The following is a 15,531-nucleotide window of genomic DNA, read 5'->3' on the forward strand; positions in this document are numbered from 1 at the left end:
TGGCGGCTCATCACTGTGCGGCCTGTGTGTGGGGGTAGAGTGGCTCCTCATTGGGGGCCCATTGTGCGGGGTGGCGGCTCATCACTGTGCGGCCTGTGTGTGGGGGTAGAGTGGCTCCTCATTGGGCGTCCATTGTGCGGGGTGGCGGCTCATCACTGTGCGGCTTGTGTGTGGGGGTAGAGTGGCTCCTCATTGGGCGTCCATTGTGCGGGGTGGCGGCTCATCACTGTGCGGCCTGTGTGTGGGGGTAGAGTGGCTCCTCATTGGGGGCCCATTGTGCGGGGTGGCGGCTCATCACTGTGCGGCCTGTGTGTGGGGGTAGAGTGGCTCCTCATTGGGGGCCCATTGTGCGGGGTGGCGGCTCATCACTGTGCGGCCTGTGTGTGGGGGTAGAGTGGCTCCTCATTGGGCACCCATTGTGTGGGGTGGCGGCTCATCACTGTGCGGCCTGTGTGTGGAGGTAGAGTGGCTCGTCATTGGGGGCCCATTGTGCGGGGTGGCGGCTCATCACTGTGCGGCCTGTGTGTGGGGGTAGAGTGGCTCCTCATTGGGGGCCCATTGTGCGGGGTGGCGGCTCATCACTGTGCGGCCTGTGTGTGGGGGTAGAGTGGCTCCTCATTGGGGGCCCATTGTGTGGGGTGGCGGCTCATCACTGTGCGGCCTGTGTGTGGAGGTAGAGTGGCTCGTCATTGGGGGCCCATTGTGCGGGGTGGCGGCTCATCACTGTGCGGCCTGTGTGTGGGGGTAGAGTGGCTCCTCATTGGGGGCCCATTGTGCGGGGTGGCGGCTCATCACTGTGCGGCCTGTGTGTGGGGGTAGAGTGGCTCCTCATTGGGCGTCCATTGTGCGGGGTGGCGGCTCATCACTGTGCGGCTTGTGTGTGGGGGTAGAGTGGCTCCTCATTGGGCGTCCATTGTGCGGGGTGGCGGCTCATCACTGTGCGGCCTGTGTGTGGGGGTAGAGTGGCTCCTCATTGGGGGCCCATTGTGCGGGGTGGCGGCTCATCACTGTGCGGCCTGTGTGTGGGGGTAGAGTGGCTCCTCATTGGGGGCCCATTGTGCGGGGTGGCTGCTCATCACTGTGCGGCCTGTGTGTGGGGGTAGAGTGGCTCCTCATTGGGGGCCCATTGTGTGGGGTGGCGGCTCATCACTGTGCGGCCTGTGTGTGGAGGTAGAGTGGCTCGTCATTGGGGGCCCATTGTGCGGGGTGGCGGCTCATCACTGTGCGGCCTGTGTGTGGGGGTAGAGTGGCTCCTCATTGGGGGCCCATTGTGCGGGGTGGCGGCTCATCACTGTGCGGCCTGTGTGTGGGGGTAGAGTGGCTCCTCATTGGGGGCCCATTGTGCGGGGTGGCGGCTCATCACTGTGCGGCCTGTGTGTGGGGGTAGAGTGGCTCCTCATTGGGCGTCCATTGTGCGGGGTGGCGGCTCATCACTGTGCGGCTTGTGTGTGGGGGTAGAGTGGCTCCTCATTGGGCGTCCATTGTGCGGGGTGGCGGCTCATCACTGTGCGGCCTGTGTGTGGGGGTAGAGTGGCTCCTCATTGGGGGCCCATTGTGCGGGGTGGCGGCTCATCACTGTGCGGCCTGTGTGTGGGGGTAGAGTGGCTCCTCATTGGGGGCCCATTGTGCGGGGTGGCGGCTCATCACTGTGCGGCCTGTGTGTGGGGGTAGAGTGGCTCCTCATTGGGCACCCATTGTGTGGGGTGGCGGCTCATCACTGTGCGGCCTGTGTGTGGGGGTAGAGTGGCTCCTCATTGGGGGCCCATTGTGCGGGGTGGCGGCTCATCACTGTGCGGCCTGTGTGTGGGGGTAGAGTGGCTCCTCATTGGGCGTCCATTGTGCGGGGTGGCGGCTCATCACTGTGCGGCCTGTGTGTGGGGGTAGAGTGGCTCCTCATTGGGGGCCCATTGTGCGGGGTGGCAGCTCATCACTGTGCGGACTGTGTGTGGGGGTAGAGTGGCTCCTCATTGGGGGCCCATTGTGTGGGGTGGCGGCTCATCACTGTGGCCTGTGTGTGGGGGTAGAGTGGCTCCTCATTGGGAGCCCATTGTGCGGGGTGGCAGCTCATCACTGCGGCCTGTGTGTGGGGGTAGAGTGGCTCCTCATTGGGGGCCCATTGTGCGGGGTGGCGGCTCATCACTGTGCGGCCTGTGTGTGGGGGTAGAGTGGCTCCTCATTGGGGGCCCATTGTGCGGGGTGGCGGCTCATCACTGTGCGGCCTGTGTGTGGGGGTAGAGTGGCTCCTCATTGGGGGCCCATTGTGCGGGGTGGCGGCTCATCACTGTGCGGCCTGTGTGTGGAGGTAGAGTGGCTCCTCATTGGGGGCCCATTGTGTGGGGTGGCGGCTCATCACTGTGCGGCCTGTGTGTGGAGGTAGAGTGGCTCGTCATTGGGGGCCCATTGTGCGGGGTGGCGGCTCATCACTGTGCGGCCTGTGTGTGGGGGTAGAGTGGCTCCTCATTGGGGGCCCATTGTGCGGGGTGGCGGCTCATCACTGTGTGTGGGGGTAGAGTGGCTCCTCATTGGGGGCCCATTGTGTGGGGTGACGGCTCATCACTGTGCGGCCTGTGTGTGGAGGTAGAGTGGCTCGTCATTGGGGGCCCATTGTGCGGGGTGGCGGCTCATCACTGTGCGGCCTGTGTGTGGGGGTAGAGTGGCTCCTCATTGGGGGCCCATTGTGCGGGGTGGCGGCTCATCACTGTGCGGCCTGTGTGTGGGGGTAGAGTGGCTCCTCATTGGGCTCCCATTGTGCGGGGTGGCGGCTCATCACTGTGCGGCCTGTGTGTGGAGGTAGAGTGGCTTGTCATTGGGGGCCCATTGTGCGGGGTGGCGGCTCATCACTGTGCGGCCTGTGTGTGGGGGTAGAGTGGCTCCTCATTGGGCTCCCATTGTGCGGGGTGGCGGCTCATCTCTGTGCGGCCTGTGTGTGGGGGTAGAGTGGCTCCTCATTGGGGGCCCATTGTGCGGGGTGGCGGCTCATCACTGTGCGGCCTGTGTGTGGGGGTAGAGTGGCTCCTCATTGAGGGCCCATTGTGCAGGGTGGCGGCTCATCACTGTGCGGCCTGTGTGTGGGGGTAGAGTGGCTCCTCATTGGGCACCCATTGTGTGGGGTGGCGGCTCATCACTGTGCGGCCTGTGTGTGCGGGTAGAGTGGCTCCTCATTGGGAGCCCATTGTGCGGGGTGGCGGCTCATCACTGTGCGGACTGTGTGTGGGGGTAGAGTGGCTCCTCATTGGGGGGCCATTGTGCGGGGTGGCGGCTCATCACTGTGCGGCCTGTGTGTGAGGGTAGAGTGGCTCCTCATTGGGAGCCCATTGTGCGGGGTGGCGGCTCATCACTGTGCGGACTGTGTGTGGGGGTAGAGTGGCTCCTCATTGGGGGGCCATTGTGCGGGGTGGCGGCTCATCACTGTGCGGCCTGTGTGTGGGTGTAGAGTGGCTCCTCATTGGGCTCCCATTGTGCAGGGTGGCGGCTCATCACTGTGCGGCCTGTGTGTGGGGGTAGAGTGGCTCCTCATTGGGAGCCCATTGTGCGGGGTGGCGGCTCATCACTGTGCGGCCTGTGTTTGGGGGTAGAGTGGCTCCTCATTGGGAGCCCATTGTGCGGGGTGGCTGCTCATCACTGTGCGGCCTGTGTGTGGGGGTAGAGTGGCTCCTCATTGGGCTCCCATTGTGCAGGGTGGCGGCTCATCACTGTGCGGCCTGTTTGTGGGGGTAGAGTGGCTCCTCATTGGGCTCCCATTGTGCAGGAGCAGCTCATCACTGCGGCCTGTGTGTGTGAGGGTAGAGTGGCTCCTCATTGGGTGCCCATTGTGCGGGGGTGGCGGCTCATCACTGTGCGGCCTGTGTTTGGGGTTAGAGTGGCTCCTCATTGAGGGCCCATTGTGCGGGGTGGCGGCTCATCACTGTGCGGCCTGTGTGTGGGGGTAGAGTGGCTCCTCATTGGGCTCCCATTGTGCGGGATGGCGGCTCATCACTGTGCGGCCTGTGTGTGGGGGTAGAGTGGCTCCTCATTGGGCTCCCATTGTGCGGGGTGGCGGCTCATCACTGTGCGGCCTGTGTGTGGGGGTAGAGTGGCTCCTCATTGGGGGCCCATTGTGCAGGGTGGCGGCTCATCACTGTGCGGCCTGTGTGTGGGGGTAGAGTGGCTCCTCATTGGGGGCCCATTGTGCAGGGTGGCGGCTCATCACTATGCGGCCAATGTGTGGAGGTAGAGTGGCTCCTCATTGGGCGCCCATTGTGTGGGGTGGCGGCTCATCACTTTGCGGCCTGTGTGTGAGGGTAGAGTGGCTCGTCATTGGGGGCCCATTGTGCAGGGTGGCGGCTCATCACTGTGCGGCCTGTGTGTGGGGGTAGAGTGGCTCGTCATTGGGGCCCATTGTGCAGCGTGGCGGCTCATCACTTTGCGGCCTGTGTGTGGGGGTAGAGTGGCTCCTCATTGGGGGCCCATTGTGCGGGGTGGCGGCTCATCACTGTGCGGCCTGTGTGTGGGGGTAGAGTGGCTCCTCATTGGGCTCCCATTGTGCGGGGTGGCAGCTCATCACTGTGCGGCCTGTGTGTGGGGGTAGAGTGGCTCCTCATTGGGGGCCCATTGTGCGGGGTGGCGGCTCATCACTGTGTGGCCTGTGTGTGGGGGTAGAGTGGCTCCTCATTGGGCACCCATTGTGTGGGGTGGCGGCTCATCACTGTGCGGCCTGTGTGTGGAGGTAGAGTGGCTCCTCATTGGGGGCCCATTGTGCGGGGTGGCGGCTCATCACTGTGCGGCCTGTGTGTGGGGGTAGAGTGGCTCATAATTTGGGGGCCCATTGTGCAGGGTGGCGGCTCATCACTGTGCGGCCTGTGTGTGGGGGTAGAGTGGCTCCTCATTGGGGGCCCATTGTGCAGGGTGGCGGCTCATCACTGTGCGGCCTGTGTGTGGGGGTAGAGTGGCTCCTCATTGGGCTCCCATTGTGCGGGGGTGGCTCATCACTGTGCGGCCTGTGTGTGAGGGTAGAGTGGCTCCTCATTGGGGGCCCATTGTGCAGGGTGGCGGCTCATCACTGTGCGGCCTGTGTGTGGGGGTAGAGTGGCTCCTCATTGGGGGCCCATTGTGCGGGATGGCGGCTCATCACTGTGCGGCCTGTGTGTGGGGGTAGAGTGGCTCCTCATTGAGGGCCCATTGTGCAGGGTGGCGGCTCATCACTGTGCGGCCTGTGTGTGGGGGTAGAGTGGCTCCTCATTGGGCACCCATTGTGTGGGGTGGCGGCTCATCACTGTGCGGCCTGTGTGTGCGGGTAGAGTGGCTCCTCATTGGGAGCCCATTGTGCAGGGTGGCGGCTCATCACTGTGCGGCCTGTGTGTGGGGGTAGAGTGGCTCGTCATTGGGAGCCCATTGTGCGGGGTGGCGGCTCATCACTGTGCGGCCTGTGTGTGGGGGTAGAGTGGCTCCTCATTGGGGGCCCATTGTGCGGGGTGGCGGCTCATCACTGTGCGGCCTGTGTGTGGGGGTAGAGTGGCTCCTCATTGGGCTCCCATTGTGCAGGGTGGCGGCTCATCACTGTGCGGCCTGTGTGTGGGGGTAGAGTGGCTCCTCATTGGGAGCCCATTGTGCGGGGTGGCGGCTCATCACTATGCGGCCTGTGTGTGGGGGTAGAGTGGCTCCTCATTGGGCTCCCATTGTGCAGGGTGGCGGCTCATCACTGTGCGGCCTGTGTGTGGGGGTAGAGTGGCTCCTCATTGGGCTCCCATTGTGCGGGGTGGCGGCTCATCACTGCGGCCTGTGTGTGTGAGGGTAGAGTGGCTCGTCATTGGGTGCCCATTGTGCGGGGTGGCTGCTCATCACTGTGCGGCCTGTGTGTGGGGGTAGAGTGGCTCCTCATTGAGGGCCCATTGTGCGGGGGTGGCGGCTCATCACTGTGCGGCCTGTGTGTGGGGGTAGAGTGGCTCGTCATTGGGGGCCCATTGTGCGGGGTGGCGGCTCATCACTGTGCGGCCTGTGTGTGGGGGTAGAGTGGCTCCTCATTGGGGGCCCATTGTGCGGGGTGGCGGCTCATCACTGTGCGGCCTGTGTGTGGGGGTAGAGTGGCTCCTCATTGGGCTCCCATTGTGCGGGGTGGCGGCTCATCACTGTGCGGCCTGTGTGTGGGGGTAGAGTGGCTCCTCATTGGGGGCCCATTGTGCAGGGTGGCGGCTCATCACTGTGCGGCCTGTGTGTGGGGGTAGAGTGGCTCCTCATTGGGGGCCTATTGTGCAGGGTGGCGGCTCATCACTATGCGGCCAATGTGTGGAGGTAGAGTGGCTCCTCATTGGGCGCCCATTGTGCGGGGTGGCGGCTCATCACTGTGCGGCCTGTGTGTGGGGGTAGAGTGGCTCCTCATTGGGCTCCCATTGTGCAGGGTGGCGGCTCATCACTGTGCGGCCTGTGTGTGGGGGTAGAGTGGCTCATCATTGAGGGCCCATTGTGCGGGGTGGCGGCTCATCACTATGCGGCCTGTGTGTGGGGGTAGAGTGGCTCCTCATTGGGCTCCCATTGTGCAGGGTGGCGGCTCATCACTGTGCGGCCTGTGTGTGGGGGTAGAGTGGCTCCTCATTGAGGGCCCATTGTGCGGGGGTGGCGGCTCATCACTGTGCGGCCTGTGTGTGTGGGGGTAGAGTGGCTCCTCATTGGGGGCCCATTGTGCGGGGTGGCGGCTCATCACTATGCGGCCAATGTGTGGAGGTAGAGTGGCTCCTCATTGGGCGCCCATTGTGCGGGGTGGCGGCTCATCACTATGCGGCCTGTGTGTGGGGGTAGAGTGGCTCCTCATTGGGCTCCCATTGTGCAGGGTGGCGGCTCATCACTGTGCGGCCTGTGTGTGTGGGGGGGGTAGAGTGGCTCCTCATTGGGCGCCCATTGTGCGGGGTGGCGGCTCATCACTTTGCGGCCTGTGTGTGTGTGGGTAGAGTGGCTCCTCATTGGGCGCCCATTGTGCAGGGTGGCGGCTCATCACTGTGTGGCCTGTGTGTGGGGGTAGAGTGGCTCCTCATTGGGCACCCATTGTGTGGGGTGGCGGCTCATCACTGTGCGGCCTGTGTGTGCGGGTAGAGTGGCTCCTCATTGGGCGCCCATTGTGTGGGGTGGCGGCTCATCACTGTGCGGCCTGTGTGTGGGTGTAGAGTGGCTCCTCATTGGGCGCCCATTGTGCGGGGTGGCGGCTCATCACTGTGCGGTCTGTGTGTGGGGGTAGAGTGGCTCCTCATTGGGCGCCCATTGTGCGGGGTGGCGGCTCATCACTGTGCGGCCTGTGTGTGTATGGGTTGAGTGGCTCCTCATTGGGCGTCCATTGTGTGGGGTTGCGGCTCATCACTGTGCGGCCTGTGTTGGGGGGGTAGAGTGGCTCCTCATTGGGCGCCCATTGTGCGGGGTGGCGGCTCATCACTGTGCGGCCTGTGTGTGGGGGTAGAGTGGCTCCTCATTGGGCGCCCATTGTGCGGGGTGGCGGCTCATCACTGTGCGGCCTGTGTGTGGGGGGGGTAGAGTGGCTCCTCATTGGGCGCGCATTGTGCGGGGTGGCGGCTCATCACTGTGCGGCCTGTGTGTGTACGGGTTGAGTGGCTCCTCATTGGGCGTCCATTGTGCGGGGTGGCGGCTCATCACTGTGCGGCCTGTGTGTGTGGGGGTAGAGTGGCTCCTCATTGGGCGCCCATTGTGCGGGGTGGCGGCTCATCACTGTGCGGCCTGTGTATGTACGGGTTGAGTGGCTCCTCATTGGGCGTCCATTGTGCGGGGTTGCGGCTCATCACTGTGCGGCCTGTGTGTGGGGGTAGAGTGGCTCCTCATTGGGCGTCCATTGTGCGGGGTGGCAGCTCATCACTGTGCGGCCTGTGTGTGTGGGGGTAGAGTGGCTCGTCATTGGGGGCCCATTGTACGGGGTGGCGGCTCATCACTGTGCGGCTTGTGTGTGGGGGTAGAGTGGCTCGTCATTGGGCGCCCATTGTGCGGGGTGGCGGGTTATCACTGTGCGGCCTGTGTGTGGGGGTAGAGTGGCTCCTCATTGGGCGTCCATTGTGCGGGGTGGCAGCTCATCACTGTGCGGCCTGTGTGTGGGGGTAGAGTGGCTCGTCATTGGGCGTCCATTGTGCGGGGTGGCGGGTCATCACTGTGCGGCCTGTGTGTACGGGTTGAGTGGCTCCTCATTGGGCGTCCATTGTGTGGGGTGGCGGCTCATCACTGTGCGGCCTGTGTGTGGGGGTAGAGTGGCTCCTCATTGGGCGCCCATTGTGCGGGGTGGCGGGTCATCACTGTGCGGCCTGTGTGTGAGGGTAGAGTGGCTAGTCATTGGGCTCCCATTGTGCGGGGTGGCGGCTCATCACTGTGCGGCCTGTGTGTGGGGGTAGAGTGGCTCCTCATTGGGCGTCCATTGTATGGGGTGGCGGCTCATCACTGTGCGGCCTGTGTGTGGAGGTAGAGTGGCTCCTCATAGGGGGCCCATTGTGCGGGGTGGCGGCTCATCACTGTGCGGCCTGTGTGTGGGGGTAGAGTGGCTCCTCATTGGGTGCCTTTAGTGTTGGGAGGATGTCGCTGCGGAGGATACGACGCTCGCTATGACAGCGGGAGGACGTCTCTGCGGAGGACACGACGCTCGCTATGACAGCGGGAGGACGTCTCTGCGGAGGACACGACGCTCGCTATGACAGAGGGAGGACGTCTCTGCGGAGGACACGACGCTCGCTATGACAGCGGGAGGACGTCTCTGCGGAGGACACGACGCTCGCTATGACAGAGGGAGGACGTCTCTTCGGAGGATACGTAGCTCGCTATGACAGCGGGAGGACGTCTCTGCGGAGGACACGACGCTCGCTATGACAGCGGGAGGACGTCTCTTCGGAGGATACGTAGCTCGCTATGACAGCGGGAGGACGTCTCTTCGGAGGATACGTAGCTCGCTATGACAGCGGGAGGACGTCACTGTGGAGGATACGTAGCTCGCTATGACAGCGGGAGGACGTCTCTTCGGAGGATACGTAGCTCGCTATGATAGCGGGAGGACGTCTCTTCGGAGGATACGTAGCTCGCTATGACAGAGGGAGGACGTCTCTTCGGAGGATACGTAGCTCGCTATGACAGCGGGAGGACGTCTCTGTGGAGGACACGACGCTCGCTGTGACAGAGGGAGGACGTCTCTTCGGAGGATACGTAGCTCGCTGTGACAGAGGGAGGACGTCTGCGGAGGACACGACGCTCGCTGTGACAGAGGGAGGACTTCTCTGCGGAGGACACGACGCTCGCTGTGACAGAGGGAGGACGTCTGCGGAGGACACGACGCTCGCTGTGACAGAGGGAGGACGTCTGCGGAGGACACGACGCTCGCTGTGACAGAGGGAGGACTTCTCTGCGGAGGACACGATGCTCGCTGTGACAGAGGGAGGACGTCTGCGGAGGACACGACGCTCGCTGTGACAGAGGGAGGACGTCTGCGGAGGACACGACGCTCGCTGTGACAGAGGGAGGACGTCTCTGCGGAGGACACGACGCTCGCTGTGACAGAGGGAGGGCGTCTCTGCGGAGGACACGACGCTCGCTGTGACAGAGGGAGGACGTCTGCGGAGGACACGACGCTCGCTGTGACAGAGGGAGGGCGTCTCTGCGGAGGACACGACGCTCGCTGTGACAGAGGGAGGACATCTGCGGAGGACACGACGCTCGCTGTGACAGAGGGAGGACGTCTGCGGAGGACACGACGCTCGCTGTGACAGAGGGAGGACGTCTGCGGAGGACACGACGCTCGCTGTGACAGAGGGAGGACGTCTGCGGAGGACACGACGCTCGCTGTGACAGAGGGAGGACGTCTGTGGAGGACACGACGCTCGCTGTGACAGAGGGAGGACGTCTCTGCGGAGAACACGACGCTCGCTGTGACAGAGGGAGGACGTCTCTGCGGAGGACACGACGCTCGCTGTGACAGAGGGAGGACGTCTGCGGAGGACACGACGCTCGCTGTGACAGAGGGAGGACGTCTGCGGAGGACACGACGCTCGCTGTGACAGAGGGAGGACGTCTGCGGAGGACACGACGCTCGCTGTGACAGAGGGAGGACGTCTTCGGAGGACACGACGCTCGCTGTGACAGAGGGAGGACGTCTCTGCGGAGGACACGACGCTCGCTGTGACAGAGGGAGGACGTCTCTGCGGAGGACACAACTCTCGCTGTGACAGAGGGAGGACGTCTGCGGAGGACACGACGCTCGCTGTGACAGAGGGAGGACGTCTGCGGAGGACACGACGCTCGCTGTGACAGAGGGAGGACGTCTCTGCGGAGGACACGACGCTCGCTGTGACAGGGAGGACGTCTGCGGAGGACACGACGCTCGCTGTGACAGAGGGAGGACGTCTCTGCGGAGGACACGACGCTCGCTGTGACAGAGGGAGGACGTCTCTGCGGAGGACACGACGCTCGCTGTGACAGAGGGAGGACGTCTGCGGAGGACACGACGCTCGCTGTGACAGAGGGAGGACGTCTTCGGAGGACACGACGCTCGCTGTGACAGAGGGAGGACGTCTCTGCGGAGGACACGACGCTCGCTGTGACAGAGGGAGGACGTCTCTGCGGAGGACACAACTCTCGCTGTGACAGAGGGAGGACGTCTGCGGAGGACACGACGCTCGCTGTGACAGAGGGAGGACGTCTGCGGAGGACACGACGCTCGCTGTGACAGAGGGAGGACGTCTGCGGAGGACACGACGCTCGCTGTGACAGAGGGAGGGCGTCTCTGCGGAGGACACGACGCTCGCTGTGACAGAGGGAGGACGTCTGCGGAGGACACGACGCTCGCTGTGACAGAGGGAGGACGTCTCTGCGGAGGACACGACGCTCGCTGTGACAGGGAGGACGTCTGCGGAGGACACGACGCTCGCTGTGACAGAGGGAGGACGTCTCTGCGGAGGACACGACGCTCGCTGTGACAGAGGGAGGACGTCTCTGCGGAGGACACGACGCTCGCTGTGACAGAGGGAGGACATCTCTGCGGAGGACACGACGCTCGCTGTGACAGAGGGAGGACGTCTCTGCGGAGGACACGACGCTCGCTGTGACAGAGGGAGGACGTCTCTGTGGAGGACACGACGCTCGCTGTGACAGAGGGAGGACGTCTGCGGAGGACACGACGCTCGCTGTGACAGAGGGAGGACGTCTGCGGAGGACACGACGCTCGCTGTGACAGAGGAAGGACGTCTCTGCGGAGGACACGACGCTCGCTGTGACAGAGGGAGGACGTCTCTGCGGAGGACACGACGCTCGCTGTGACAGAGGGAGGACGTCTCTGCGGAGGACACGACGCTCGCTGTGACAGAGGGAGGACGTCTCTGCGGAGGACACGACGCTCGCTATGACAGAGGGAGGACGTCTCTGCGGAGGACACGACTCTCACTTGGGATCGGTGTCCTGCACCAACATGCCCAGTGCGGTCAACAGGATGGAAAGAATCGCGTCATTTCTCCCGGATCCTTCGGGGATTTCACATAATTATGGTGGCGGCTTCAGGATCCATAATTCATACATTTTTTTCTACTTTTGCTGTTTTGAACCACTTAACCCTTTAATGACATTTTTTATTTTTGTATTTTCGTTTTTTTTCGATCCGCGGGATCCTGGAGATGTCATGAGTGGTCCACGGACCAGATTGAAGTCGAAGGGGGGCACAAATCAGAAAATCCGTCTGTACACGGCATTAGTCGAGGCCTCGGTGGTCGGGATGGTGGAGGCTGCACTCAGCCAGGAGGAATCCCCCTGTAAAGCCCCTTGTATTATCCGCGAGGGTCGGGTGGTCCGGATCGCTGGCATTCGGATGGACGGGGTTGGCGAGCTGCGACGTTCCTGTCTGATTGCTGCTCGGTCTCATTACAGGAGAAGAGGCTGCGAGACCGAAACACCGAGTCCGAGGAAAGTCTGCAGAAGAGGCTCCAGGCGGCCATAAGCGACATGGAAATAAGTAAGTGCACCCCCTAATAAAGAAAAAAAAATCCCCACTGTATTTAGCTTGTCCTACAACTAAGTGAACCCCTGAGATAAACCAGAAGTTCTCATCAGGCCCCGCCCACCGCTACCATAACTCCGCCTTGTTTTGTCTGTTTTGTCCATAGGCAAAGAGCCCGGCCTCTTCAATGAAATCATTATTAACGATAACCTGGAAGACGCCTACTCCAAACTAAGAGGCGCCCTGACCGAGGTGACAGACCCCCGGCCTGGCATACATTACATTACTGATCCTGAGTTACATCCTGTATTATACCCCAGAGCTGTACTCACTATTCTGCTGGTGCAGTCACTGTGTACATACATTACATTACTGATCCTGAGTTACATCCTGTATTATACTCCAGAGCTGCACTCACTATTCTGCTGGTGCAGTCACTGTGTACATACATTACATTACTGATCCTGAGTTACATCCTGTATTATACCCCAGAGCTGCACTCACTATTCTGCTGGTGCAGTCACTGTGTACATACATTACATTACTGATCCTGAGTTACATCCTGTATTATACTCCAGAGCTGAACTCACTATTCTGCTGGTGCAGTCATTGTGTACATACATTACATTACTGATCCTGAGTTACCTCCTGTATTATACTCCAGAGCTGCACTCACTATTCTGCTGGTGCAGTCACTGTGTACATACATTACATTACTGATCCTAAGTTACCTCCTGTATTATACCCCAGAGCTGCACTCACTATTCTACTGGTGCAGTCACTGTGTACATACATTACATTACTGATCCTGAGTTACATCCTGTACTATACTCCAGAGCTGCACTCACTATTCTGCTGGTGCAGTCACTGTGTACATACATTACATTACTGATCCTGAGTTACATCCTGTATTATACTCCAGAGCTGCGCTCACTATTCTGCTGGTGCAGTCACTGTGTACATACATTACATTACTGATCCTGAGTTACATCCTGTATTATACCCCAGAGCTGCACTCACTATTCTGCTGGCGCAGTCACTGTGTACATACATTACATTACTGATCCTAAGTTACATCCTGTATTATACTCCAGAGCTGCACTCACTATTCTGCTGGTGCAGTCACTGTGTACATACATTACATTACTGATCCTAAGTTACATCCTGTATTATACCCCAGAGCTGCACTCACTATTCTGCTGGCGCAGTCACTGTGTACATACATTACATTACTGATCCTGAGTTACCTCCTGTATTATACTCCAGAGCTGCACTCACTATTCTGCTGGTGCAGTCACTGTGTACATACATTACTGATCCTGAGTTACATCCTGTATTATACTCCAGAGCTGCACTCACTATTCTGCTGGTCCAATCACTGTGTACATAGATTACATTACTGATTCTGAGTTACCTCCTGTACTATACTCCAGAGCTGCACTCACTATTCTGCAGGTGCCGTCACTGTGTACATACGTTACATTACTGATCCTGAGTTACATCCTGTATTATACTCCAGAGCTGCACTCACTATTCTGCTGGTGCAGTCACTGTGTACATACATTACATTACTGATCCTGAGTTACATCCTGTATTATACTCCAGAGCTGCACTCACTATTCTGCTGGTGCAGTCACTGTGTACATACATTACATTACTGATCCTAAGTTACATCCTGTATTATACTCCAGAGCTGCACTCACTATTCTGCTGGTGCAGTCACTGTGTACATACATTACATTACTGATCCTGAGTTACCTCCTGTACTATACTCCAGAGCTGCACTCACTATTCTGCAGGTGCCGTCACTGTGTACATACGTTACATTACTGATCCTGAGTTACATCCTGTATTATACTCCAGAGCTGCACTCACTATTCTGCTGGTGCAGTTACTGTGTACATACATTACATTACTGATCCTGAGTTACATCCTGTATTATACTCCAGAGCTGCACTCACTATTCTGCTGGTGCAGTCACTGTGTACATACATTACATTACTGATCCTGAGTTACATCCTGTATTATACTCCAGAGCTGCACTCACTATTCTGCTGGTGCAGTCACTGTGTACATACATTACATTACTGATCCTGAGTTACCTCCTGTATTATACTCCAGAGCTGCACTCACTATTCTGCTGGTGGAGTCACTGTGTACATACATTACATTACTGATCCTGAGTTACTTCCTGTATTATACTCCAGAGCTGCACTCACTATTCTGCTGGTGCAGTCACTGTGTACATACATTACATTACTTGTCCTGAGTTACCTCCTGTATTATACTCCAGAGCTGCACTCACTATTCTGCTGGTGCAGTCACTGTGTACATACATTACATTACTGATCCTGAGTTACCTCCTGTATTTTACTCCAGAGCTGCACTCACTATTCTGCTGGTGCCGTCACTGTGTACATACATTACATTACTGATCCTGAGTTACTTCCTGTATTATACTCCAGAGCTGCACTCACTATTCTGCTGGTGCAGTCACTGTGTACATACATTACATTACTTGTCCTGAGTTACCTCCTGTACTATACTCCAGAGCTGCACTCACTATTCTGCTGGTGTAGTCACTGTGTACATACATTACATTACTGATCCTGAGTTACCTCCTGTATTATACTCCAGAGCTGCACTCACTATTCTTCTGGTGCAGTCACTGTGTACATACATTACATTACTGATCCTGAGTTACATCCTGTACTATACTCCAGAGCTGCACTCACTATTCTGCTGGTGTAGTCACTGTGTACATACATTACATTACTGATCCTGAGTTACCTCCTGTATTATACTCCAGAGCTGCACTCACTATTCTGCTGGTGCAGTCACTGTGTACATACATTACATTACTGATCCTGAGTTACATCCTGTATTACACTCCAGAGCTGCACTCACTATTCTGCTGGTCCAATCACTGTGTACTTACATTACATTACTGATCCTGAGTTACCTCCTGTACTATACTCCAGAGCTGAACTCACTATTCTGCTGGTGCAGTCATTGTGTACATACATTACGGATCCTGAGTTACCTCCTGTATTATACTCCAGAGCTGCACTCACTATTCTGCTGGTGCAGTCACTGTGTACATGACATTACTGATCCTGAGTTACCTCCTGTATTATTTTCCAGAGCTGCACTCACTATTCTGCTGGTGCAGTCACTGTGTACATACATTACATTACTGATCCTGAGTTACCTCCTGTATTATACTCCAGAGCTGCACTCACTATTCTGCTGGCGCAGTCACTGTGTACATACATTACATTACTGATCCTGAGTTACATCCTGTATTATACTCCAGAGCTGCACTCACTATTCTGCTGGTGCAGTCACTGTGTACATACATTACATTACTGATCCTGAGTTACATCCTGTATTATACTCCAGAGCTGCACTCACTATTCTGCTGGCGCAGTCACTGTGTACATACATTACATTACTGATCCTGAGTTACATCCTGTATTATACTCCAGAGCTGCACTCACTATTCTGCTGGTGCAGTCACTGTGTACATACATTACATTACTGATCCTGAGTTACATCCTGTATTATCCTCCAGAGCTGCACTCACTATTCTGCTGGTGCAG

At 58.8% G+C, this 15,531-nt stretch overlaps 1 protein-coding gene across 1 annotated transcript in view; it reads left to right on the forward strand.

Annotated features, from left to right (window-relative positions):
- The window catches only part of GUK1 (guanylate kinase 1), a 94,979-nt gene that overhangs the window by 33,989 nt on the left and 45,459 nt on the right, over positions 1 to 15,531 (forward strand). Inside the window, exons 6-7 of the mRNA XM_073676885.1 lie at positions 11,860 to 11,944; positions 12,096 to 12,181. Of these exons, the coding sequence (XP_073532986.1) occupies positions 11,860 to 11,944; positions 12,096 to 12,181 (171 nt within the window). The remainder of the gene's footprint in view (positions 1 to 11,859; positions 11,945 to 12,095; positions 12,182 to 15,531) is intronic.

The sequence above is a fragment of the Phyllobates terribilis genome, unplaced genomic scaffold (genome assembly GCF_046119375.1).
Source record: "Phyllobates terribilis strain yellow unplaced genomic scaffold, ASM4611937v1 Scaffold_4__5_contigs__length_816908805, whole genome shotgun sequence".
Taxonomy (NCBI): domain Eukaryota; kingdom Metazoa; phylum Chordata; class Amphibia; order Anura; family Dendrobatidae; genus Phyllobates; species Phyllobates terribilis.